Here is a 27,831-nt window from a genome sequence, read left to right as displayed (position 1 = left end):
ACAGATTAGCTTCTAAATATTTATTGGTCGTGTACTTGGTGCCGGGTCATGTTCTAGTTGCTGGCGATGCATCGGTCAAGATGCAAAAACTCCTGCCCTCATGAGATTTACATTCTAGTGATGGTAAAAAGTGTAGGGTTATCTCAATAGACGCAGATAAGCATTTGACAAGATTCAACATCCATTTATGATCAAAACTTTCAGTAAGAAATGTAACTCAGCATAGTAAAGGTCACATAGGACAAGCCCACGTCATACTCAGCGGTGAAACCTGAGGTTGGCACAAGACTGGGATGGCCCCTCACCGCTGTCACGCAGCGTAGTGCTGGACACCTTCGAGCGATTAAGAAAAACAAAGAGAAGGCATCCCAAGTGGAAAGGAAGCAGTAAACTGTTACTATTTGCAGATGACACATTATAGGTAGAAACCCTAAAGACATAGTAAAAAAACTGTAAGAGCTAATAAACAAATTTAGTAAAGTCTCAGCGTGCAAAATCAATACACAAAAGTCTTTTGTGTTTCTTTATATTAATAATGAAATATTTGAAAAAAATTAAGGAAACAATCCCATTTACAACTGCATCAAAGAGAATAAAATACCTAGTGATGGCCTTAACCAAGGACGTGAGAGACTTGTATATTGAAAACTACAAGACATTAATGAAATAAATTGAAGAAGACATACATAAATGGAAAGATACCCCGTGCCCATGGACTGGAAGAAGTGATGTTGTTAAAATGCCCATACTACCCAAACTATTATACAGATTCAGTGTGATCCCTATCAAAATTCCGAAGGTATTTTTCATAGCAATAGAGAAAACAATGATAAAATTTGTATGCAACCATGTCAGGGGCATTGCTCTCCCTGATTTCAAACTCTATTACAAAGCTACAGTAATTAAAACAGTATGACTTTGGCATGAAGACAAACACATGGATCAGTGCGACACCCAGAAACCCAGAACCCAGAAATAACCCACGCCTGCATGGCAAATTACAGCGCAGGAGCTGAGAGCACAGGAAAGCGCAGCCTCTTACGTGAATGGCGTGGGGAAAGTGGGTAGCTCCGTGCAACGAAACTGGGCTGGACTCTCTCCGACACCGTGGACAAAAACTAACTCAAAAGGGAACGGACTCGAACGTTAGACCCGACACTGTGAAACTCCTGGAAGAAAACAGAGGCGGTAATAAGCTCTCTGACCTGGGTCTTGGTGGTGGAGTTGTGGAGCTGACACCAAAAGCAAAAGCAGCAGAAACAAGAATAAGAAAGTGGGACCACAGCAAACTGAAAAGCTTCCGTGCAGCAAAGGAAGGCAACAAAATGGAGAGGCAACTTCCCGAGTGGGACCTTGAAAATCATCTATCTGATGAGGGGCTGATATCCAAAATTTATAAAGAACTCATACAACTCAATTGCCAAAAAACCAAACAGTCTGATCAAGGAATGGGCCGAGGATTGGTATGGACATTTTCCCAAAGGAGTCATGCGGATGGCCAGCAAGTACATGAAGAGATGCTCAATGTCGTTCATCGTCAGGGACAAGCAAATCAGAATCACAGTGTCACCTCGCACCGGTTAGAATGGCCATTATCAAGAAGTTACGGAACAACAAGGGCTGGTGAGGACGTGGGGAAGGGAGCCCTCGCGCACTGCTGGTGGGAGCGCAGACTGGGGCAGCCGCCGTGGAAAGCAGTCTGGAGGTTCCCAAAAAATTAAAAATAGAACTACCATATGACTCAGAAATTTCGCTTCTGGGTATTTATCCAAGAAACGGAAAACACTACTTGAGGAAGATGTCTTCACCCCCTGTTCCCTGCATCGTTGCTGACAACAGCCACGGCGCAGGGCTGACCTGCGCGCCGCCCTGGAGGAAAGGGTGAGGGATCTGGCGCGCCTGCGGGGGCGGCACTTCGCCCGGAACAGGGACGCAGCCTCGCTGTTCGGGGCCGCGTGAGCGGGCCTGGCGGGCACTGTGCTAAATGCAGTCAGTCAGAGAGACGCACGCTTTCTCTGTATGTTCTCTCTCACATGTGGAATCGTAAAAAAAAAAAAAACAAAACAAACCCAAAACAAGCTCGTAGATACAGAGAACAGATTGGCAGTTTTAAGAAGAAGTGGGGGTGTTGAGAGAAATGGGCAAATTTTTTGTCGTTGTTTAAATAAATTGAATTAAAAAATTTTAAACATAATATGACTTAACATTGTGTAATATGTCACTTCCAAAATCCCATGTTTTAAAACTCCATAGCACCCATACTACTTTGAGGGCAGAAAGAAATGTGCAAATCATGAGAAATTGTGAATAATGAAAAAGATTAATAGGCTTGAAAAGAAAGCTCTGGTTTTCATTACGTAGTTGCCTCGAAAGCCTTGCCCATTAGGAAAACCTCAGGACAACTTCTTGTTCTCCACCCGACCCTGCTGCCTGCAGGTGGTGTGAGAGGCAGGTCTTGCTCGATGGTGCTCAGGGTTTGTTCAGACCCAGGTTCTTTATCTCGGGTTTTCACGTAGCAGAGAACACTTGCATTTTTCTGATGAAGCCGGTTCCTCTTGTGCAGCTCCCAAGCGAGCGCCGGCCCTCCTGAATGCATTTCGTACACTCTTGGTGATGAGTGTCTTATCTCCGCCAGCGCCGTCTCTAACTTACCCACGAACAGTTCCCCGAGGACCACTGTTACTGTAATTACACAGTCCACTCAGACACTAAATTCAGAGGCATGGAGAGCCTCGGGCAGCTACAGAGCCTGCAGGTTCTAGCCAGGCAGGGTCGTTCATGACACGACAGTCTGTACAAGGAATTATTTCCACAGACTCACCAAGTACATGAAGCATAATGTCCTCTTAAAAACAGGCCTTTATCCAGTCCTTTCCTTTCCAACCCCGGTCTCTGCTGTTTTTTTTTTTTAACACGCTCGTTTACTGTAAACCCTCAGATTTTATTGTTTTGGGAAGGCTGAATTTCTCAGCCAGGGACCATAGGGTTTTGTTTTTTGCTGAGCATAAATATGATTGATCTTTTGTTTTTGGTTTTTCACATGTTCCAGATGAATAGTCTTTTGTTGTTGTAGCAATCGCTTCACAATTTTGTTGTGATTTGAAAATTAGGAAAGGGAGACTTGAAAGATTATACATCACTTAGACATGTTGAAAACCCAGAGTGGTCTTGTTTTTAAAAAAAGAGAAAGGCTGCCCAGCCACCTGTCCCTGGGGAGTCTGTATGTGTGTGCTGCGCAGATTACACCAGCGTTTTCGTTTTTAACTAAGAAAAGCGAGGTGCACGCGCACACCCACCTCTGCCCCACCCACTTGCCTTCTGTGGGAGATGGAGGCTGAGCGGCCACAGCTGGGCCTTAGCCTCATTCACACCTGGGCAGCCCCTCTCAGGTGCGACCATTCACCGGGCAGGCACAACGAGAGAAGCCCGTGCGTGTGGCCCGGGAGAGTGGGTGTGGCCGCTGTGCGCAGGCTCTGAGGGGCAGGGGGGTGAGCTCCGGGAGGCCCCGGCCGCCCTTTCACCCGCCCTCGCCCTGCCGCACCCGGCTCAGCCTGAATCTCCTTGGTCCTTCCTCAGGCTCCGGCATCTTCTGTCACAGCAAATCCATGAAAATGACAGATCAGCGAATGTTGTTCTGACTCTTTCATGGCCTTGAATTGTAATAGGGGAGAACGTCTGCAGACTCTTGGACCAGAGGGCAAAGCGGCAGCCCATTGCTGTTGGCTGTGCTGTCGAGCAGTGTGGCAGCCCTTGCGTGTCCGCGCGGACTGGTTCCAGGAGCCCGCAGACGTCCAGCGGCGGGGATGCTCAGGCCTCGCACACGGCGGCATAGCGCCTGTGTGGAACCTATGCACGGCCTCGGTGGACTTCATGTCATCTCTAGATTGTTCATACGCCGAGGACAGTGGAAATAGTTATTACCACACTGTACTGTTTAGGGAGTAATAAGAAAAAAGCCTGTATTTGTTCCGTACAGACATAACCATCATAGGCCCAACTACATAGTACACATTTGCGACAAGGTAACATTACTAAAAAAATATTTTTGAGCCCTGGCTGGTTGAACCTGTGGCTGTAGAACCCAGGGATTTGGAGGCCGACGGGACTCTGTTTAGGGGCAAACGCCACAAGAGCCGTGGGTCTGGTTCCCTCCTGTTACTGCGTAAGGCTGGCCGCCGGGCCCGGGAGCATGACGCCGCGGTGGGAGCGGCCGGGCGCCGCAGCTCTGGGGCGCGGGGTCTGGGGCGGAGCAGTCAGGGGCATCGTCACCTGCGGTGGAGGCCCTGCGGGGCGCCCTGCAGTTTGTGCAGGTGGCAACTCCAGACAAAACGCTGCGGGGTGACCATGGGCCCCATGGCCTTGTCCCTGCAGGTCTTTAGCTTTCTCATCTGTGCTGTGGGTTATTAGTATCCTTCCAGTAAATCGCTTTCCTGGGATTTGCAACCAGAACCCTGTCTCGTATAAAAGAAAAGGGAGGAAATCCTTAAAAAAAAGTGTTCAAGTGTTTGTTTTTCTGATGGTTTTGAGAACTCCCGTGATAGGGAGTTGGGTACTTTATTTGGAAAAAAAAAAAAAGTTGATGTTTAGACGTCTTTGTAGTCAGACCCATGGGATCTCCCTAATATCTTCACCAACCTGTTTATGGTACCTGTGTTGTCTATATAACATATGGAAACACAATTGAAGGCATTTGTGCCTGTGTTAATTCCCGGGAACAAAATAAAGCCAATATAAAAGCATTTATAACATAAGTGAAATCCATGTGCCGCTTTCAATCTCTTGGGGGAACAGAAGGTTATTTTGGTTGCTGTTTTATTTCTGATGAGTGATGGGTGCTGAAAGAAAGCAGTTGATATCGCCTCCAGAACCACAGGAAGAGCCGCTTGGATCTGTGCGTTCGGCCGTCACTGGTGCAGCCTGACAGTCGCTGGAAAGCTCTGCTTTAATGAAACACACCTTTAAATAACTCTGGCAGAGGAGTCGCAGCCTGGGAAGTGAGAAGGCGCTTGCTTGGCCGCAGCTGCCCGCGCAGCTGCGGGTGCGAGTACCCAGCTGCGCCCTGCCTGCCGCCCTCGTCGCCAGCCCGGGCTCTGCCGTCAGACGCCGTCTGACACGGGCGCTGATGTGTGAGGCGAGTCAGCGTCTCGCGCACGGGATTGGCTCTGCAGCGCCAGCCTGCAGTCAACATTTGTCTCTGTCAGCAGGCGCAGCGACGCGGTTTGGGGTGCGCGGGACTGCAGGCCGCCCCCTGCCGCCGGCACGATGCTTGGTCTAGGTCTGCAGAGGCACGGGAGGAGGTTCCCAATCAAAGAGGTCGATTTAACTGTGGAGATAAGACCAGGGATGTGTAGAAGCTCTTTCTCCTCTGGGGGGAAGAAGGAAAGCCAGCGATGGTCTCACTGTACATCATGAGCCCTTTTAACAGCTCTTACTATGGCAGACGGGAAGGGCTATGTCTCTGTGTCATTAGGCACCATTGGTATGTGGAGTATCACCTCAGATCTTTACCAAATGGGCAACAAAATAAACCCAAACCCTCAATTATCTGTTGTTAGGCTCTGTGAGAAGGGTCCTGACCGGTGCGCACGGAAACTTAGGAAGAACCAGGGACGGTGATACCACCGCCTGACGGTGGCGCCGGTCTGCGCGTTCGGCGCGCAGGGCCTCGTGCGGCTCCCAGCGCGCCCTGCGATGGCCCTCGCTCCCGGAGCAGGAAGCCATCGGGGAGGTCGCTCCTCCAGCCCCCTGTGGGCCCGGTGGCAGGCTTGTCGGGCCACGCGCGTCGCCGGGCAGCCCCTCCTGCCACGTGGGGTGGGGGCGGCTGGCTCCGATGCGCAGGGTGCAGGAGGGTCGAGAAGGGGAGCTCACCCAGGCGCTCCGGGTCTGGGCCTGCGGGTCAGCTGTGCCGGCAGGGGACGTGTGTCGTGGCAGTGGGCTAGGAAAGGAGGCAGTGGCGGTGGGAGGCGGGGGTTGGAGAATGGCACGCAGGCCAGAGAGAGAGGCGCGGAAGTCCCGGAAGGAAGCACGGGGCGGGGGTTGGCTGGGAGCCAGCGGGGGGCGTGGCGAGGCGGGCGCTGGCCCCCGTGAGGGCGTGGAGCAAGGGGGGGGGGAGCATGGTGTGGTGGGAAAATACAATGACAGCAATGATTTGGTGACAACAACGATTTGGCGTTAAGTTGTACGCGTCAAACTCTGCTGTAGGCGCTTTGCCGAGATGGCAAACGTCATCATCTCATGCAGTTTCTGTAATGGCCCTTGGCGGCCAGGAGTGGAGGGAGAGCCCCAACCCTAAAGGGCCTGTCTGCTTAGATGAGGAGCTGGACGGTCTCTGGACAGCCCTGGGTGGCCGCAGGGGGTGGAGGGGGGTCTCATGTCGTGGCAACGCTGGAGGCGCTTCACAAAGGTCCTTGTCAGCAGCATTTGGGAGGCTGAATTGGGGCTGAAGACCTGTGGTGAGGACCCCGGTTAGCAGAGCAGACAGTGTGTGCGATCTGGGAGCCCGTGGTGACGCTCCAAACAAAGGCCCCCTGCAGAGGGGACCAGGGAGGCAGCAGGAGCCAAGCCAGCCGGTTTCTGGGAGGTGGTGGCTGACTCTACGGGTGGGACTGAGCACCATTTTTTGGATCCTGCAGATGGTTAAGTGAGAGGATGCTCTGTTGTTTCCCAAAATACAGAGTAGGAACCAGAAGGTTCAGGGCTACGAGAAAGACAATCGTGGTTTGACTGGCTTGCCTCTCACCTGTTAGAAAGCTTCCCTCCGCAGGGCAGGAGGCACCCGGAGCAGGCAGGTCCCGCTTCGGGGGTGAACTTCACTGGGCGTTTTCTCTGAGGCTGAACCTGCATGCCGGCCTGCCTGGGACCCTCGCTCTCAAAAATACGTTCAGTCCCTGACTCGTTCCAAGTGTGCGAAGTACAGAAAGGGGCCCTTGTTAGGGAACATTAAAAGCGTTGATAACTTTTCATGCTCTACTTTCTGCTTAAAGATGTTCTGGTCAGAGAGTGACCATAAAAGAGCTTTTATAAAAAATGTATTACTCTCCCTTTAGGTTTCATCCAAATTTGTATTTCTTTGCTCGTTAGAAAAAAGTAGCATGTGGGCCGACGCTGACCCAGGTGAAGCCGCAATGATAGAGTGTTTACGAATATTCACGCAAAGCTTGGCTCTCCTCGCAGATGGCCACGCCCGCGGAATTACTGCTGGCTTGATCGGGTAATTCCGATACTGTGAGAATTGGTATTTAAAAATTGGGCATGCCATTGTAAGAGAAGCATTCCATCTTAAAAATAAGGAAGACATTTATTTTCTACTTAGCTTCCTTTCTGAATTTCTTAGTTAAAAAAACAAAACAAACAACAAAAAAACCCCTCATTCCCCGATCTATTTTCCAGTATGAGAGGACCTGAAACTTTGGAGGCTCGGAACATGTGCGCGTCTTGGGCGGGAGCCCCCCTTTAAGTGCAGCGATCAGGTGTGTGCCCGCCGTCCAAAGCCAGGACTCGGGGCGCCCCTGGCGGCCAGCCGGGGCTGGCCCAGCCCAGCGGCACTCTCGCCCGGTCCCCGTCGCAGACGCGGCCGCTCTGCAAAGCCGGGAGGCCAGGCTCTCTAGCTGCCAAGCATGAAATCCCCTGCTTCTGTTGGTTTCTTTTGTTGCCCGGAGTTAATAGGGACAGAGACAGGAGACAGCCCAGAACAAAGCAGAAGTAATGGAGTATTTCACCCCAAAAAGGAATGTGGATTGAGAAATACAAAGGGTAAGGCCAGGACAGGCCGGCGTCCGGAGGCAGTGTGACGCGATGGCCAGGAGCCTCAGCCCTGGGACAGCTCGGGGCAAGGGCCTCGCCTGTGGGGCCGCCCGTGGCCGGGAGGCTGGACACATCCTCTCTGGAAACAACGTATTGTTTTTCCCATTAGGGTCTTAAAGGGCCACAGGATTTTTCACTTCAGAAAGTGGACCCTCCCGTCAGATGGGGCAGCGCCTTCCGCAGGGCCTCCCCGCCTGCCGCCACGCAGCGGCACCTGCTCACCATCCTGCCGCTGGACGGACCGTTGGGATCTGAGGTGCTTTCTGCCTGTTGCAGATGCGCCTGCTCTCCAGGACCCGGCGTCCTCGACATCCGTTTTCTGCTCGCGATGGGGAGGAAAGGATTCGCTGAGAGGTCACATGTTCTGCAGAGAGCCTCTCCTGCACACACCTTTCTACGCAGCCCAGTTTGTGCCTGTGTTTTCTTTCATACTCCCCCCAGCACATTTGCTTTTGTTTAGAACTTGCTTATTTACTCACTTTATTGAGGCATAATTTACGTGCCCATATATTTTGAGGGGGAAATTCGAGCACTGTTTCTTTGGGGAGCCTCCCCCTCCTACCTCGCTGAGAGCGCCCGGCCGGCCGCAGGCAGGCTGGGCCTCCCCCGGGGGCCAGCTCTGCCCTTTGGAGAGGGCGCAGGCCTAGGGAGAGGAGCGGAGGAGCGCAGGGAAGCCAGCAGCGCGTCCCAGCCCCCGCCTTCCCTCGGGCCCGGCTCCCCTCCGCCGTCCTCCCGGCCTCCCGGCCTCGGCAGGGGCCTGTCCTGCCCGCAGTGCCAGAAGGAGAGGCTGCCGCCCACCGCGGGAGCCCTGCCGCCCCGGCCCGCCGTCTGCCAGGCGTCCGTCTGCGCGGCCCCACGGGCATGCTTGCTTCACATGCTGTCCCCCGATAGCGAGCACCCCCGCGCCTGGGGCTCGGGCCCCGAGCACAGACACGGCGGTGGCAGGGCCCCGAGAGGCCGGGCGTGGGCCCAGCTCTCGGTGCCCCCCCCGCCACCCGTCCTCACCTGGACACCCTGACGCGCCCCCGCCAGCGGCCCCCCAGGGCCTTAGCCTTCGGGGCCCTGCACGCGGCCCGAGCTGCGCTGCTGCGGCTCAGACCCGGGCTCCGCCTGGTGACTGACTTCACTTCCTTGGGCCTCAGTTTCCTCGTCTCCAGGTCGGAAGCGTGAGGCCTTTCTTCCTCGGGTGGTTCGGGCAGTGAACGAACTCGTGCACACGAGCCCCTGCTGGCGGGTGCTGGAGCCGGTAGCTGCCATTGGTGTTTTGAATGTTGTTTGCCCCTCGCCCCGCTTGCCCCTGCGGTCGCCAGAGCTTGGTTGGCCCTTGCAGGTCCCACAACACCGCGTGGCTGTGTTTTCAACACACAGACCCTATCTGACGAGTGCAGACTTGGACAATATTTAAAATAGTGGAATTTTAAATAGTTACAGACTGCTTAATATTTTGTCTACTGCACATGTTTAGTGTTAGAAAACGTGCCTGGAAATCAACATCCTTTTCAAAACCTCTTTTTTTTTTTAAATTGTGAGAGTCAGTGAGGGTCACAATGGACAGGGGCCAATATTTGGTTTTGAAACCAAAGTACTTAAGGGCTAGACCCGATTCAGGTTCTGGGGCGTCTTCTCTTGCTTCGGAGCAGCGAGCGGCGAAGCTGCGGCAGCCTGGCCGGGGTGGGTGGAGCGGCCGCCCTCGGCCGCGTGGAGAGCCCTGGGGCCCGCCCTTGGCGACGCCCGGTCGCCATCTGGGGAGACCTGCATGGGAATGAGGAGAAGGATGTGGGACCCGGGCGGTGACAGCATGGCTGTGGGGACCCCCGAAGCCGACTGACTGGAGGAGAGTTTCTAGTGACTACACAGAGCTCTGTCAAACCGAACTTTCGCTCAGAATAAAACCACGCAGTCGTGATGGAAAACAGAGCGCCCCTGGAGACAAACGCCCTGTCCCCAGAGGCTTGGGGTCTAGTCCCGCGGGCGGTGCTGGCGGTGCTGGCGGAGCGGCGGCCCCGGCCGCAGCCGAGGGTTTGGAGCGCGGCTCCGGGAGGCTGCCTGGCAGCCCTGCCCGCTGGCCACCCTGGGGAGGGGCAGGTGAAAGCGCGAGCCGGTTCTGATGTCTTCGCATCCGTGTGTGGTGATCCCAGCGGCAGAGAATTGTTACAGTCGGGAAAAAAAGTGCAGGTGGCACAGCGGGAACGGCGGAGCTGGGGGCGGAGCTGGGGCTGCGAGCGGGAGCAAGGTGAGCTGTGGGGGGGGGCTGGAGGAGGCCGCCTGGAGTGGGGCCGGGGGGACGGCCACTCCCCCACCCCGGCCGTTCGGCACGCAGAGGCCCGGAAGCGTGTGGCTCCCCGGTGAAGGGACCGGGGAGTGGTTTTGGTTGGGAAGGAACTGGACTCGTTAAGGTGCAGATGTGGAGGGAATGGAGACACCCAATTAAGTGCCTAATTAGTGCTTTACAGGGTCAGTTTGCCAAGCAGTTTGCTCTCCTGTGAGCACCTGCTGCGACAGGGCCCTGTCCCCGACAGAAATGGGGACCTTTGAGGACAGCCTTGCGGTCCCGGCCACCAGAGGAAATGCCGGCCTCGTTTTACCCCTGCGGTTTTATCTTTAGCTTATTTTCCCCTGACACGCGCCTTTGCTCTCCTTTAAGCAGATACCCGAGGGTTTTGCTTATGCTTTTTAGCCAGTGCACCTTTCAGCCAAAGGTATGATTTGTGCGAAGTCCTTGACACAGAGGTTTCCAGTCCCTGCCCTTCCCCCGTGCCTCGCCTCCAGTGTGGGTGGCGGTCTGCGGACGGGTGCCCCGGGGAGACGCCCGGTGCCCTGACACAGCAGGGGAGACGCTGCGTTTTCTGCAGAGGAGCGCGTCCACAGTGACCCGAGGTGGAAAGACCTGTGGGCGGAGCCTTGCAGGCCACTGGACCGCGGCCCTGGCTGCGGCGGCCCTGCCCGTGGCTGCAGTGCGGACTCCCCGCCCTCCGCCCCTGCTGCACGTCAGGGCTAAGGGCAGTGTGCCTGTCGGGTCTCGGGTCAGACAGGGTGGGCCGGGGCGCCTGGGGGCTGCTGTGTGCTGACGGGGGAGGGCCGCAGCCGGGGCTGCGTGGCGGGCTCCGGGTCCCTGCCCAGAGCAGCGAGCTGTCACCTGCGCTTCTCAGGAGGACGCGCTCCTGACGCACAGCGCCTGCGCGGAGCCTCGTGCACGGCGGCAACGCCTCCCAGCGTCCTCCTGCAGAAGGGAGGCGACGGGGAGTGCTGGATGTGACCGGTCAATCACGAGGACACTGGAGCATGCAGGTCCGTGGGCCTGAACGGAGGCGCACAATGCCCCAGTGTCTGGCCTGGGAACGAGGCCCGAGCCGCCACTCGCTGTCGGCCCGGCCGACTGCATTGTGCGCCGCATTGTGCGCGCTGAAAGGCGCTCGCCCCGCACAATGCGGCGCTGCTTCGGGAGGCAGGCACAATGGACTTGGTGCAGTGTGGTCTCGGGGCCAAAATGAGTCGTTTCAAATAAATTGACTATGAGATCCAAGGCTTCATTAAGGTTTGAAACGAAACACAAGTGCAAACTTCATAGCGTTTTTAGGACCTGACTTAAAAAGCATGGCCGTTATTTCCCCCACTTGAAATAACGTTCTTAAAAGCCTCTTTTAATCGGCTCAAAACCTGATACTATTTCTGTTGAACCATAGGATTGATTTATTTCAAATCACTATTCAAGTATTCTGTGCTTTGTTTAAAAGATTCAGCCCTGTAATAATTGTCCATCTAACCTTTGGGATTTCATGTTCCAGAATACCTGGTTTCCATGTACCGCATGGGGTGGGGTGGGGTGGGGGCTGTGGTTTTATTCTGATTGAGTCTGGGTTCTTCCAGAACAGTTGGAAACACAGATCCTGAATTTCAGGAAAGAGATTGGGGGCAAGGGGACACGTCATGTCAGATGCTCTTAACCTCCGTGTGATGGGGCTGCGGGGGGAGGCGAAGGAGATAAAAGAAGAGAGTGGAGTGGAATGTCATTGCTAATTGCTTTTTATGGCAGAAGCGCCTTAGGTGCCCGGGAATACAGGAATAGGCGGTGCAGGCATCGTTGGGCTTGTCTGTGAAGTTTTCAGACTCTGGATTTTAAAAAGAACATGAAGGCGGAGTTCTGGAGCTTTTGGCCAAACTGTTGAGTCATACGGGCCCATGAAAGCTTTCAACCGGGCGGTGCAGTCGTCATTTTGCATCGAAGACGGATGAGGGTTTGGTTCAGGGTGGTCAGAGGCGGCCTCGTGGGACTGTGGCAGAGGCTGTGAGCAAGAGAGGGTGACACGGCAGGAACGGGGCCCGCCTCCTGCCGAGATCAAAGCCGCCCAGGCAGGGAAGCCACAGGCACGGCGGGACGAGACCGGCCGTGCGGCCTGTCCCAGCGGGGCCGGCGGGCTCTCCTGAGTGAGCAGCTGCCAGCCAGCGGCCGTCCTCGAGGGAAGACACACAGCACACACATGCGCACACCCAAAACGCATGCACATTTTACGTACATGCACACACAGCACACACAGTATTTACACATGCTTATGCCCACAACATAATGTACCCACAGCATACCACACACACATACATACTACATCTACATACCGTATACACACATCAGGTGTGCACGCCTACCCACAACCCACGAGCACCCATGGCACACGGCTGTCTGTCTCCTTCAAACACCCTCATCGAGCCTGGAGACTTGCCAGATGGAAAGCTCACAGGAAGCCGACAGCCTCGGCTGGCTGGCCTGTGCACAGACCGGGGCGCTCAGCGGCCGCACCTACCGCGTGATCGCTTCCAGCCGCAGGCCTTGGTCTGGTCGGGGCGGCGGTGCGGAAGTGCATCACGGCTGAGCAGGGCGGCCGCATGGAGGCAGACAGACGCCATCGGGACCCCTCGGGCTGGGACGAACTGAGGACATGTGGGTAGAGTGTAATCCATTGGCGAAGAACATGGGTTAGATCAGAGCTGTTTACCAGAAGTAGGCAGAGCCTCTTAAAAGCCGAGGAAAAGGGAATTGGAGACAGAAGGAAGCCCTATTACATGGATAAAAGAGAGTCTGTCCGTCAAAACCGCTCTGCTGGGAACTGGGCCGACTTCTGGCGTTGAAGCAACGCGAGAAAGAAAGTGCAGGGTTTCTTTCCTTTCGACACTCTCTTCTTGAAGCCCAGCGAGCGTAGGTCAAGCGTCCTCCCAGGGTGGGCGCTTCTGTCCTTGGGTGAAGCTTGCGTGTTGCTAGTTCTGATCCGACAGTGACCTGCTGAGGGTGTGTTCCCAGCCCCGGGGACGCCGAGATGAAGGTGGGCAGTCTGCGGCGGAATAAGCAACGGCAGAGCCTGTGGGCAGAGTCCATGAGCGCACGGGGACAGCGCGACACGAATTCTAGCGCCCTCTCAGGGCCAGGGCGGGCGGCCCCGAGGACTGTTACTCGCGCAGAACCCGCACCCTGAGGAGGCGCTCGCGCGGTCAGAGCCGGGGGCAGTGGCGCCAGCGCCTGCGGAGGTGTGGGAGGCGCAGCGTGGCGGGAGGCGGGCGCGGGGGCGAAGCTGGGGACCGGGCAGGGCCTTGCGGGCAGCGACAGGGCTTGGCCCACGAGCAGGGGTCGTCGCGGTGGCGGGGGCCAAGCACCTACAATCGGGTTTCCCAGGCGATCGCAGGGGCTGCGCGTGGAGAAGAGTGGGGGCAGGGATGAAGGCCGCCCCGGGAGCGTGTCCGTGGGGACCGGGCCTGCTGGCTGTGTGGACACGAGCCAGGAGGGAGGGGACGATGGAGCGCGTTTCGGGGAGCGTGGTGGCGGTTAGGTGGCCGGCGTAGTTTGAGGGAGGAGAGTGAGCAGAGGCTCCTTAGCCCGCACACCTCCCGGTCTCCAAGGGAAGCGCATGGGCCTGCCCCGGCCCCTCCCTCTCTGTCCTTCTGTTGCCCCTGGGCCTGAACGCGTCTGCGTCCCCAGTTGCTGCACCGTCAGCTCCTGGTACAGGGGTGTCAGGTTAGTCGAAAGAGCAGCAGTGGCGTGAGTGACTTCCAGGGCCCCAGACACCCTTGTCTTTGACTCGCGCAGGGATGCCTGGCCTCGTGACAGTCACGGACCACGGTTAGCAGAGGCCAGATGGCAGTGCTGTGCACAGGGGCTCTAGGGACCGACTTTTAAAAGGTTTTTTTTGAAATACTGTCACAGAGCTGTAAGACCAGCACAAGGAATTTTCCTGTCGACTGTTCCCTCGGCGTCACTAGCCGTCACCGACGTTTCACTGTGGCGCTTCGTTATACTCCCCCACCGCACGGAGACGGAGAATTTTTCTGAGCCAGTTAACTGCAGATGCCAAGACCCTTTGCCTCTGGGGGTTCCAGTGTGTGTTTTCTGGGACCCTGCTTTCCTTTGGGTGGCCACAGCGTGATGGCCGACTCAGGAGGCCGCCCGCACACAGCCGGCTGTCTAACCTGCAGCCTCTCTGCCGCCGTCACCTCGTGTTGCAAGGCTGTTGCCGGCGGGTCGTTTGCCCAGCCCGACCCCAGGCCCCGTCTGGGGCCCTGCATCCTGTTAGGGTGCCCCCCCAGTCTCCCGCCCCGGCATCTGTAACCAGGAACACGTCCTCAGCCGGATGGCGCCTTGGAGACGTGGCGGCTCTGGAGAGTGGGCCGGTTGCCGTGTGGAGCACTTGCAGAGCTGCTGTGCCTCAACTCACTTCCCACCCTGCGAGCTCTGGGGGTGCGCGGGGCGCAGCAAAGCGGGGTCCTGACGGCGTGCCCCTCACAGCGCAGCTGCTGCAGCAGGGGCGGGGAGTCTGCACTGTGTCCTTCCTGGGGAAGGTGGCTGATCGTTGGGCCCAGCTGCCGCCTCTGGTTCCTCCACACTGATGTTACCTACTGAGCCATAGGCTCTTCACCTGCTTTTTAGTACTCGCTTACTGTGTTGCTCTGCTTGTCTCCACGCTTTTATTAAAGGAGCCCCCTTCCTCTCTCTCGGCAGTGTTTTCGAGCACTGTGCTGCAAAGGACCGCCACCCGCACGGCCGGAGTATGACCTGGTGTGCATAGGGCTCTCGGGCGCCGGCAAGACCAGCCTGCTGTCCCAGCTCTGCAGCGAGAGCCGCGAAGACGTCGTGGCCACCACAGGTGAGTGCCGCGGGCCCGCCCCGCTCTCGGCTGGCGGCCTCGCTCCCTGTCCGTCTGGGGGGGCCCATCCCACTCCTCCCTTTGGGGTACAGCGCCTCAGCCCGTTCCCTGGAGTTGTAGATGCTCTATCTGATTTTCAGAGTGGATCTCTCTCCCCCAGCTGGGTCATGTTGGTGCCACGGAGTAAATCCCACTCGGGAAAACGTCGCTACAGGCTGACCCGAACCCTGAAGTCCGGCTCCCGTAACAGTGGGTTCTGCGCAGGCCCCGCCAGGGCCATGTTCCCGTGACGTGTCGCTGAGCCTGCGTGTGCTCGTCACACAGCCCCTGAGCCGTGCAGCTGGTGGAGTTGGCGCCCTCTTCCCCCATGCTGTCAGTGCGCGCCGTGGGCGCCGGGACCTGGTCGGGGCGACTACGCTGCTCCCTGAGGTGGCCGGGGAAGTCGGCCCAGGCGGGGTTCTCCCGCGGGGGGCAGTTGGCACTGTCAGGGAGGGAGGGTGCCACCGGCTTCTGTTGGGCCCAGGCTGGGGATGCTGCTGACCGTCCTGTGAGGCACAGGACGGGCCACCACGAAGATGGCTCCGGCCCCAAATGTCAAGGGCTTCCCTGGAGCTTCTATCACCTGTCAGTGCCGAGACGCTGGCCCTTTCCTTCTGAGACTGAAGCAGGAGCGAGGGCACGAAGAAGAGAAGGCAGTGGAGGGACAGCTGCCGGGGATGGGCACCCCCTGTCGGGTGGAGCTGGCACCGCCGAGGCGTTGTCTGGGACTGTTGGAAAGACGGCTCAATCAGCCAGCCTTTCCTGAGCACCTACTATGTGCTATATCCCGTGTCAGGGCCTGGGAATAGGGCATAGCTGCAGCATTCAGGAGGGTCAGTCTGTGGCCCATGGCAACGTGAGGTTCATGTCCAGAAATTCACGGAGCAGGAGGAGTGATCAGCATTGCTTGGAATGGGGGAGGGAAGGACGCACGGTGGAATGTTCTAGGCTGGACCCTGAGGACCAGTACGCTTGGGGACGGGCAGGAAGAAAGTGAGGTGGGAGAAGGGGTTTCGGGGCCGAGGGAACGCTGGTGTGAAGACGGAGAGGCCAGGCACGGATGGGCAGCCCCGGGAGCCACACCTCCGTGTGTCTGCGCAGCACGGTTGGCAGGATGCCAGGAGCCGCTCACAGGTGAATGGCGGCTGCCCCGTGGCCACCCTTTGTACCACGCCCAGGAACGTGGGCCTCGCCGTAGGCCGCGCGGAGATGTCCGAGCTACCGAGCCAGAAACCAGGCGGACCGTGGTCGCTGGAGGCGGGCCGCACCTGCCATGCTGCGAAGGCCGGACTGGAGCGGCGGCTGGCCCGGCTGTCCGCGGAGGCAGCGACCGCAGGGCGCGTGGGGAGGGGGGCCTGGACCGGACACCTGCCCGGGGCCACCCAGCCTGGCTGGGTGTGGAGGGCGAGAAGCTGGGCGACGGGGCCGGGCTGGGGGGTGGGCGGGTGGGCGGTGACGCGGTTGCTGACGGGATTTTCTGAGCAGCAGGAAAAGCTCTGGGGGCCAAGGGCCGCATGTCAGTTCAGGTCAGGCTTGGCCGCCAAGGGAGCAGCGGAGAGAAAGTGCTAGTGTGGAGAGCTCCTCAGACCTGAGAGTCGTAGGCAGGCACCTGTGGGCGTGTGAGGAACAGACACCGGCTCGGTGTCGGTGCAAGGAAAGGAGCGGGGGCCACAGCGCCCGGCGAGACCAGAGCGGCTGCACACAGCTCCGCAGAGCCATGACCAGGACGCCGTTCCGGCCACTGCCTTCTGGACCCTTCAGCCAGACTGAGTGCTCCCTGTGCCCGCCCCCTCCCCGCCCCCACTGGGCACGTTGTCCCCATTCCCACAGCTCCGTGCCTGCGACCCTGCTGTAGACGCGTGTGTCCCCGGCCTGGACACCGGGCAGAGCACCTTCCTTGGCTTTGTGCCCCAGAGCCTCGCTTGGGCGCAGTCACAGAGGGCCGCTGGGCGCGTGGACAGGCACCACGCTGGGTTGGTTGTGTCTGCGTTCAGCATCGCTGCGAGCCTCCCGCAGCCTTGCCTGGCACGGAAGGTCCTTCCTCTATATCCTGTGCTCATCACCTGAGGCTCAAAGGTGGGGTGACACGGCTGTTGTCACAGAGCGAGGGGCAGAGGTGGGCCATCAGGTCATTGTCTTCAAATGAAGTCTAGTGGGAGCCAGGGCTCGGGATTTCTGATACGCGTCTCAGTTTGCTGTTTGTGGAATTGTGGCTAGCTTTTGAGAAATGTGCTATGTAACTATACGAGCTTTATTAACTTCTTAGCTCTCTTAAAGCAAAATAACTATCCCCAAAATGCGTACGGGTAACACAGAGTAACTGTTCTTCACTTCTCTGAGCCAGGAACGAGAAACACGACAGCTAGACACACTGTTTGGAATTATGATGTTAAAAAAAAATTCCGTAAATAATATGCTTATAATTTATTATTTGTAAATGGCTATAGAATATGTTTTGTATTTGCTTTTAGTAAGGGTTTTAATGATGTTTAGCTTTTCTTGGAAGCAAGCATAACACTATGTGTGAGTTGCTTTTCTGATACTTTTTGGGTATCGAGCTTCTGTGAGTCACTCTTTCTGAACCAGGCACAGTGCCGTTTTGGAGGCCTCTTGGGCGATCTCTCCACCTGGAAGCCTGCACCAGGTTAGGAAGGTAAATATTCCAGTGATGAACGGTTTACACTTGCTGAAGGTTTAATACGTGCCAGGTGCTGAGCAGCACGTGGCATGTGCTGTGCTTGGCAGAACGCAGGTTACAAGAGAGAGCGGACATTTCTAACGTGGGGCTGCAAGACAGGCCGCGCTCCGGGCAGGCCGTCAGCAGGGGGCGGGGAGGAGCGCGGGGTGGAGAACAGAGGGGCCCTCGGAGAGTCCTGCCCTGCTGGCCGGGGCCCCTGATGCAGAGATGCAGGGCGTGTTGTGACCGAGGCGAGGGCCTGGACAGGCTGTTGTGAGAGCCCTGGGACGTGGAGAGGGGACCCGGGACGCGTGCTCTCCGGGGGGTGGAGAGCTGGGGTCCGGGCGACGGGTCCTGAAAGGGCGACTGTCCTGCCGGGGAATCGAGAGCGCAGGAGGGAGAACAGTCCCACCTGACCTGGCTTCTGGCCTGGGGACTGAGTGCTTGGTAGGAAGGAGGGAGGCCTCCAGGGACAGTTCCAGGTGAAAGACGGTGAGTCCAGTTTGGGACGGATCCTGTCGAGGTGTGGGCAGGCCTCCCGGCAGTGACCCAGGCGCTCAGCAACAAGCCGATGGGAGAGCTCCCAGCCAGAGCTGTGGATGTGAGAGAGAACCGGAGTGCGGGGTGGGTCAGACGCTGAGGGGTGCTCGGTGCAGCGGGAAGGCGAGTGCTGGTCGCCACCCTGTCCGCAAGGACTGAGTGCCTATCCCGTGGCTGCCGTGGCCTAGGCCCTGAGGACGCATCGATGAATGGAACAGACAGACGAGCATCCCTGCCCTTTGGAGCTTATGCTCCAGCCTCGGCATTAGACGAGGGGCGGGCATCAGGCCGTTCTACAGGGCGTTGTATAAGTCAGACGTGAACAAGTGTTAAACAGCGTAAACATAAGTCTCCAACTGAGAGAGGGCCATCACCGGTGGTGACGATATATATGGTCACTGAGGACCGATGACAGAAGTTGCAGTGGCGTTAGCGTAGAAACCGACCTGAGGGGTGAGAGGCAGGGAACGAGCGGAGGCGCGAGGCGGACTGTCCTCCTCCCCCTTGGCCCCTTGGCTACGGCCGCACTTAGGCTGCTTTCCCCGGGGAGGCAGACAGAGGGGAGAGAGTGGTGTGCAGGACATTAGTTTTTGTAAAGAAAGGAGCTACATCAGCAGGGTGGCGGGCAGAGGGCGGGGAGAAGGAGACGTGGGAGATGCTGGGAAAGCAGTGAGGTGAGAAAGAGCAGGGGCCTCCAACGCCAGCTGAGACACAGCCTCGAGAACTGGCTTACCTTCCCGCCTGAAATAACTGGGAAAAAACAGCAGGCAAAATATACGAAACATTAAAGATTAGTAACCCTGCAGGTATTAACATTAGAGATTATCCATAGTAAACACAGAAGGAGACAAGAGAAAATGCAAAGAACCACAGTGAGCTGTGAGACAACTTCTGGTCACCCAACGCATGGTTAATTAGGGCCTGTGAAGGTGAGGGGGTAGAGAAAGGGACAGGAAGATATTTGAAACATTTTTAAACTTGAAGAAAACTATACACTTTGGATCCAAGAAGCTCACTGATCGCCAAACACAAAAGACATGAACAAAGCTACACCGAAGCGCATCATAATGAAATTGCGCCAAGCTGGCAATAATGAGTATGATGGTTAATTTTATGTGCCAGCTTGGCTGGGCCCCGATGCTCAGATAGGTGGTCAAACACTATTCTGGATGTTTCTGTGAGAATGTTTTTAGATGAAATTAATATTTGACTCCATGGATTTTGAGTAAAGCAGATTGCTCTCTCTAGAACATGGGTAGGCCTTACCCCATCAAGTGAAGGCCTGAATAGAACAAAAATGCTTCTTGCTGTGATTTCCTCACCAGTTGGCCTTTGGGGCTCGAAGTGCAGCACCAGCGATTTCCTAGTTCTCTGACCTGCAGATATTGGAACTGATAGGATCTACAATTGCCTGAATCAATTTCTTAAAACAAGTATCTTTCTACATTCACATGGATTCTGTTCTGTTTCTCTGGAGAACCCTGAGTATACAAAGAGAAAATCTTAAAAGCAAATAAAATATGTTACAGAGGGAAAAAGATAGGGATTTCTCACTGGAAATGATACAAGTGAGAAGACAGTAAAGAAGTATCTAGAACGTATGGAAAGGAAAAAATTATCAACCTATTATACCCAGCAAAAATACCTTTCAAAAGAGAAAGACACAGAAAAAGCTAAAACAATCTATTGCTAGCAGACCAGAGCTATATAAAAAATGTTCAAGGAAGCCCTTCCGGCAGGGAAAAAATTTTTTCCAATTGGAAATTGGGACCTGTACAAAGGAATGAAAAGTACCAGCCATGGTGACCACGTGGTAAATATATAAGATTTATAAAATTTACATAATATATAAATATCAGTTCTTACTGTTTGTCTCTTTAAAAGATAATTGTTTGAAAAGAAATAACAAAATATTGTGAGGCTTATGACGTGTCCAAGTAAAATGCATGAAAACAATAATAAAGTATTGTGCAGCTTATGACATGTCAAAGTAAAGTTCATGGAAACAATAGCATAGAAGTCACAGTGGGAAAAGGGAAGAACACTTTTAAGGTTCTTATATGTGAAGTGATACAGTAAGAGTGAACGTAGACTGTGATAAGTTAAAGATGTACTATAAACCACAAAAATAATAGAGCCAATAAAGCAACACATATGATATGATGGAATCATCAAAAATATTTACTCAAAAGGCAGGGAAAAAAGAGAAAATAAAGAAACAAGAATAGATGGAACCAAATAGAAAACAAAGTAGCAAGGTGATAGATTCAAATCTAACCATCAGTACTCATTAAATGTAAATGGTCCAAACTCTTCCCTTAAGAGGCTGGAATTGACACACTTCAATACAGAAAGCAAGACCCAATTATATGCTGACTGAAGAGAACAAAGTTTAAATGTAAAGACACAAATAGGTTAAAAGTAAAAGGATGGGAAATGGTGTGTCATGCTATTAGCTGTCCAAAGAAAGTTGGACTGGACGTATTAGTATCAGACAATGTAGATTTTAGAGCAAAGACTAACACTGGGGTTAAGGACATTTATTTATTATGACGAAGAGGCCATTTAATCAAGAGGGCATAACAATGCTAAACTGTATGTGTCTAGTAACAGCTTCAAACCGCAAAAAAATGACAACTCAAGAGGGAAATAGACAAACCCACAAGTATATTCAGAGATTTCAATACTTGCTCTCAATTACTGAGAGCACATGTAGGAAGAAAATCATCCAAGCTGACCTAATTAACGTTTCTAGAAGACTCCACCCATCAACGGAGAGGACATTCTTCTCAAGTGCGTATGGAACAGAGTTGAGAGCATAAAGCAAGTCTCAGTATATTTCAGAGACTTTAGTTCATACTAAATGTGTTCTTAGACCACAGTGCATTTGGACTAGAAATCACTAACAAGGTCTCTGGAAAAATCCTCAAGTGCTTGGAAACTAAATTATTTCTAAATAAGTTATGGATCAAGGAAGACACCTAAAGGGAAATTATAAGGCATTTTGCACTGAATGTGCCACGCTTCAGAACGCGGGGCTGTGGGAAGTCCGGCAGCGCCACACACCTGCGTCGGGGGAGAGGGGCCTCAGCCAGTGGCCGCAGCTGGCACCTTAAGGAATGAAAAGAGAGGAGTGGACTAACCCTAAGGTGAGAAGGAGGAAGCGATAAAGGTAAAAGTAGAAGGCAATGAAGTAGAAAAACAGTAGAGAAAATTATTGGAACTAAAAGTTTTTCCTTTGAGATCAATAAAATCATAAAACTCTAACCAAATTGATCAGGAAAAAGAATCAAAGACACTAACAAAATCAGGATTGAAGAGAGGTGGCATTGATACAAATTCTGTAAATATTAAAAGGATTATAGAATACCATGAGCAATGTTATGCCGATAAAGTTGACAGCCTGAATGTATATGTGTTAGGGGGGCTGAAGGCAGGAGGTCTCAGGACCAAGTGAGGTACGCACGTTCCACACAAAGAACGTGCACGGGAGGGGGCTGGTCCAATAAAAATGGACCAGCCCCCCTCCCGAGGCTCACCCCTAGAAGGACGCACCATCTGTGGTGCGTGACAAATGCAAGGCCGGGCTGGGTGCGAGGGGCCTGAGGGGCCAGGACAGAGGAGAGGAGGAGGGCGGACGCTTGTTTGTTGGATGTGTGTGCGCTGTGGCCGTTGATGGTGGGCGAGAGGTTGGGGACACATCGGTGATGGCAGACAGGTGTGGAGGGCGGGTGGCGGTGTGGGGAGAGCCAGGCAGGCCGGCCGGCCTCGGTTACTAGTCCCCGAAGCAAGCGGGCGCGGGAGCTCTGGCTGCACTGCTGGCTCCCACATGTACTCCGGGCTCTTTCGGTGTTCAGAGCCGGCGGGGGGGGCGGGGGGCGTGTACTGGAGAAGATCAAAGGAGGTGGAATGATAAAGACGAGGGTCACAAAAAGATGTGCAGAAGACCCGAGGACATCAGAGAGCCACACGCGTGGGGCGCTCAATGCAGGAGGCGGGGGAAGCAGCGCAGGGGTCTGGGTGGAACAGTTAGAAAGGAAAAGGTCACAGAGCTTAACCTCATGCAAAGGTGAAAATACGAGAAGGCCAGATGCGAGGCGAACACTCCTGAGAAGCATTCGCAGCAGCTAAGAGCCTGTGCCGTCCTACCTGGAGAGTTTGATCACAGCATGGGAAGTATCTAGAATCTGGTGGGTAAATCCGCGAAGTCCACAACAAGATGACTCATAAAAAGAATGAATGGCAAACAAATGAATGGAAAAGGTTTAACTTTGCCTGAAACTCAGCTTTACTAGAGAATAGACAAGAAGGTATTGTTTATACCTGAATTTACCCACACGTGTTTCTTTACGACGTGACCCAGAGTTGCTGAGGCGGTGGGGTGTGCCTTACCGCTGGCGTTGGGAGTGCTGGGGTCCCTGTCCCTGGAAAGCTTTTATTTACAGGAGGCAAAGGTTACCACAACAGTCACATTTTTGACCTCCTACAGTAACTAAGCCACTAAACATTGACTTGGAACATGAAAGTAACTTCCAAGAAACGATACGCACATTTTGTATTACTAAAACGCTGAAGCAATTTAAATATCCTCTAGTAAGGGAGTTTGTTAATTAAATTGTGATACCTCAGTTGAATTTATTTTCCAATCTATAATCTTCTCAGTCTTCAATAGGGGAAAATTAAATGTACATTTATTTTCAAAATTCAAGCATGCAAGGCTATAGTTTTGAATTGAAAACTCTAAAAGACCATGCAAAAACAATGTGCTTCGTCAGCATTGCCAAATTATGTGACATTTCACTCTTTAAAATGACTTCTCTGTAATGTTTTGGCGATACCGAGCCAGCTGGAAGTGAAGTATTTATCGGAAGAGTTTGGAGCAGCTGCAAAGAGAATGTACCTTGGGTGCTGGTTTCTTAAAATGCAAACACACCCCAAGAAGGGCACGTCCGCCCGATGTGAGCCAGGCAAGAAGGCCTGCCTTTTCTTCAGAAGGACAGGGAATCTAAACTTTATGGGATTGTAAACTTCAGCAGTCTTTCCCCTTTGACATCATTTTAAAAAGGTACTTAAATTGTCAAAACTCAAAAGAGCCCAGAAACCCTCCAGAGAGCAGGTCCCGCGGGAAGGAAGGGAAACTTGGGCAGCCTGCGTCTCGGACCAGACACAAAAGTGAACTCCGTCCAGAGCGCCTTCCTGGCCTGTGGAGGCGGCGGGAGTCTGTTGATAGAGGGGCTGTTAACCTGCAGATCACACAAACACCCCCTCTTTCCTTTTCAAGCCAGAGGCGCGGCGTCTGAAGGCCTTGAGCTCTAGCGCTGTGACATGGGAAACAGCCTACAGAAAAGGGGACCCTTGGAATTGAAAAAGGTGGGAAATATCTTTTAGGGGATGTATCTTACCGCCCTGGAAAAACGGTCAAGGAGCATGTAGTTCAGCCAGGATGAAAAAGATGGTGATAATTGGAAAGAAATACAGAAAAGTCTCATGAACACTTGAATGAGGCATCGCAATAATGTTAGTATTAGCTACACATGTGCTAGGTCAAGTACGAGGAAAGTTAGAAAGTGACATTTGGTACCTGCCTCAGGATTGTTGTTTCATAAATGCCAGTTGGTTAGATTTCCTTTTATGAGGTTGAAATCGTATTTGGAGGGATTTCGCTGGACCACTGTCTAAACATCGCAAAACTGCGATAAATCATGCCCTCGGTCCGGGGCACGGCCACCAGGCCCATGGACTGCCTTTCCCTTCAGCGGTTCTCCGAGTGCCCCCGGCCCGCAGAAGCCCGCGCGCGCTGCGAACCGCGCGTGCGTGTGTGCGCTTGTGCGCGCGGTGGGAGGGTTGGGGGGAGGCTGGTCTGTAGGTCCAAGTAAAATACTCATGTGTTCCACACAATGACTAAAAATAGACCGGCCTCCTTCCCAAAACTAATTTTGTTGCAATTCCAGAAATGCTTTCCCTGCCTTAAAAATTTCAAATCCACCTCTCTTGTGTCACAGGTTTCTTTGGATTTATGGACAAAAAGACAAAAGCTGAGAGTCTATGCAAACAGTTGTTTCCCCAAAGAGTACTCAGTCATCTGTTGATTAAAATGTGTGGGTTTAACTCTTGGGGGGGGCTTCTGTCTTGCTAATGTGGCGGGGGTGGGGTGGGGGGGCAGGAAACAGTGAGCTGTGACAGAGGGCTCAGCATGGGGCCGTTGGCAAGGATGGGGGGCGGTCCCTGAGGCCTTCAGTGTGGCACTGGAAGCCACTGAGGGCGAGCTCCTGGTGTTTCTTCCTGTTTAGTGTAAAACGGAATCCTGGGTTGGATAAAGCTGTAGGGACCTAACCTAGCCCGCCAAGTGTGCGGGTGGGAGCCTCAGGACCGAGGGCCCTGGCCTGGACCTGCGAGGACAGGAGCTGGGGCCAGCGCCGCGAGGGCAAAGCCACTGTCCCTTTGGCCCACTGGCTGCCTGCTCAGAGCAGCAAGGGACACCTCCGGGGCGGGGGAGGGGGAGCCACAGCGAGCTTGCTGGCATGGCTGAGTCAGCAGACATTCCACTCCCGCCTAAGTTCTTGGGTTTGTTAATGACGTCAGTTAGAGGGCACTTCCCACGCGCATGCTGCGGCTTCCATTGCAGGGGTCAGAAGGCAACGTGCTGTAGGCCTGAGACCACTTTGTTTGGTTCCTGTGCTGGGTTCTTTACAGATAGTAGGGAGAGCACATGAGTGAGTTTATTAGGCATGTGTGTGTGTATTTTCCCAAAGAGCTTCACCAGCATTTAGGCTCAAAATGGGGGAAAATGGCATGAAGCGCTTAGTTTGCTGGCATGTGGAGGGGGTGGGGGTTAGCTCCGGGACGAGCCATGGGTTCAGGGCTTGGCTGGGGCACTTGGTGCTTTTGGCAACGTACTTAGCCCTTCAGGACTGTCGTGACGGCTGAACGGGGAGACGAGACCAGCCCTCAGCGCAGGGCCTTACCCTGAGATCCTTCTGTGTGCCCAGCACTGGCATTCGGGACCTGCCCTGCACCGCTTCCCCATCACTGGGCAGCCCCGCCGGGGGACAGATGTAAAACAAATGAGTAGACTGACAAGTAATTACAACTGTGGAAACCGCACGGGGGAAGGATACTCAGGGCTGGAGGAGCACGGGTTCCCAAAGACAGACAGACAAACCAACAAAGCAGCCTGTTTCCAGAGCCCTGGAGAAGGCGCACCTGCAAGCGAAGTTGGGACGCCCCCCGCACGAAGAAGATTCTGCCAGCGGGCAGAGACCACGCGTCCTCGGAGCGGCCTGCGCGAAGGCCGGAGGAGGAAGGAGCACAGCTTGCTCCAGACACACAGACCGATGCTGGGAGGGGGAGCCAGTGCCACACAGGCCCAGGGACCGAGAGGGGAACCTGTCCGCTGGGGCCCTGGCAGCGGTTTCCCTTTGCGCCCTGCATGTGAGGAGCCGTCGGAAGGAAGGTTTCCACGTGGGGAACGAGGTAGACAGACGCGCGGTTCAGGAGAAGCACGTCCGGAGGGCGGGCGAGGAGGCCGGCGGCAGGTGCCGGGCTGCCGTTAGGGGGCCCTCGGTGGTCCGGGAGGGGGCGCGGCGGCCTGGCCGCTGTGCGTGGGGGTGGGGGTGGGGAGAAGCGGGCGTGTTTGAGAACCAGCTCCAGGTGGGCTGCGGGGGCGGGGGAGACCACCCAGGCGTGGTCCGTGGAAGCCCTGTGCCGTCCTGTGCTGCTCCGCGGCCACAGCGGGCCCGGCTCCAGCGCCGCTTCCCCGGCCAGAGCGGAGGCCCGCGAGGCCTGCGCGGGAGGAAACCCGCAGGAGTCCTTTGCGGACCATCCGTGTGCTGGATTTTGAGTTTTACTTGTTTAAAAACAAACAAACAGAAAAAAACCCACTTTATAGCCCCGAGTGCCGTCCGTTCTCACTCACAGGGGAGGAGGCCGAGGCCCGGTTAGTGCGATGTGGAGCCAGGATTCGGACCCAGGCAGCGCAGCAGGGCCGGCGCGCGGGGGCTCCCGCCTCAGAGCAGCCCCTGCAGAAAGCAGTTCCGGGGGCAGGGCCCTTGCACCCAGCTCCACACCCCACACTCACTCCGGGTCCGGCCCTGCGGCCCCGCCTGGGAGTGAGGGCGGTCGACCCGGTGCTCGCGCCCTCCGCGCTGCCCTTTGGGTGCCCTGAATGTGCGTCTCTAACTGTTAATTCTTTTTAATCCCTGCTAATATTTATAATGACTGAAATAGAAAAGTGTTGTTTTGTCTTCCAAGAAGAGCACATTTTCTTATTGTCTGGACTGATTGCCTGGGCTTCGCCCCCTGAACGTTAATCCCTACAGCGTCGCTGTGAAAACGAGACGCCGGCGGCCGGCGGCGGACACCTTCGCGGCGTAAATCTCGCCACACGTGCTGGGTCCGCAGAGAGAGCATTTATGAGTGTTCCGCAGAAACGTTTATATGCCTGTAAAGTAACATTGCGGGGTTACTTTTTTTAGTGTGGACACTTGAGGACATTTCTGAAGTCAATTTATTATGGAACCTGTGCAGGGATTTTCAAGACGGTGACGGCCACACAGCTGCCTGCTGGGATGAGACCTTTCAGGCGTTCGGTTCGGCCTGCGGGTCGTCCGCCCCTGGGCGGCCGGGCGGGGGTGGGGGGCGTGGAGCGGCGCGTCTCCTCAGCAGAATCAAAGCCGAGGAGGCCCTGCCTGTCCCCTCCGCAGCCTCGGGATGTCCCGTTTTCCCGCACGCCCTTCCCTGAGCTGCCCTCAACGTCCGCTAGTAGACCGTTCGGCATGTGCAGGGGGCTTTTCGTCTTTGGGGTTTCAGGGTCCCTGCCTTTCAATCCATATCCACACCCCCACCCCCGCCCCAGGAGGGAGGCGGATGCAGCGCAGCGTCCAGGCCCCCCCGGCGGGCGCGTCCCCGTGCCAGCAGCGCTCTGGCGGGCCCTGGCCCTCCTGAATCTCCGGCGGCCGGACCCGGGCTGGGCTCCCCGCGTGGGCACGCCCACTGACGGCCTCTCTGCACCCGCTGCGCCCGTTGCGGGCAGTGCGCCTGTGCGGAAGGGGCCGTCGCGGCGATCCTAGCGAGCCCCGCGCAGCCTGTGCAGCGCCTCTCAGCCCCACCCTCGTCACTCCGGCGCAGGCTCCTATTAACCAGCGCTGCCCGGCCTTTGCGGCTCCGGGGCTGCGGCAGGCCGCACACCGGGCGACTCACGCATCTGCGGTGGCGCACGGGCGGAAACGGGGCACCAGCAGTTACAGCTGTGCGCGTTCTGGTGCCGGGCCCTGGGGTGACCCCAGCGCCCGCGTCACCTCACCCTGCGACGGCTCTGTGACGTGGCACGTCACGTCCGTGTGCGGACGTGAAAGCCCGCTGGCAGGCTGCCCACGGGCACAGGCCGTACCCACACCCGGCCCCGTGGGACCCCGGGGTCACTGTGTAACGGCCGCATGACCGCCGCGGCCCGAAGAGGAAGGGGGCGTGGAGAATCTTGAGGTGCTGGGAGAGTAGACAGCGAAGGGCGGTAGGAGAGGGCGGGCCGCAGAAGGCCCAGGCTGGTCTTCGTTATCACAGTAAAGCACAGTCGGGTGGAAGGATCGCTTTCCTGCGTGTCCTCCTTGCCTCTCCGCACCTTCCCGGGCGCCTGCCCTGACCTTCACGCGG

General features: G+C 55.4%; 1 protein-coding gene across 1 annotated transcript in view; it reads left to right on the top strand.

Annotated features, from left to right (window-relative positions):
* Positions 1-27,831, top strand: part of ARL15 (ADP ribosylation factor like GTPase 15) — a 322,033-nt gene that overhangs the window by 93,588 nt on the left and 200,614 nt on the right. The window contains exon 2 of the mRNA XM_054575339.1: positions 14,783-14,927. Coding sequence (XP_054431314.1) covers positions 14,783-14,927 — 145 coding nt within the window. The remainder of the gene's footprint in view (positions 1-14,782; positions 14,928-27,831) is intronic.

This window comes from Pteronotus mesoamericanus, unplaced genomic scaffold (genome assembly GCF_021234165.1).
Source record: "Pteronotus mesoamericanus isolate MK-2021 breed Mesoamerican mustached bat unplaced genomic scaffold, CSHL_Meso_final contig_29, whole genome shotgun sequence".
Classification (NCBI taxonomy): domain Eukaryota; kingdom Metazoa; phylum Chordata; class Mammalia; order Chiroptera; family Mormoopidae; genus Pteronotus; species Pteronotus mesoamericanus.
Note: the sequence above shows the minus strand (reverse complement) of the source record. Positions and strands in the feature narration are given on the sequence as shown.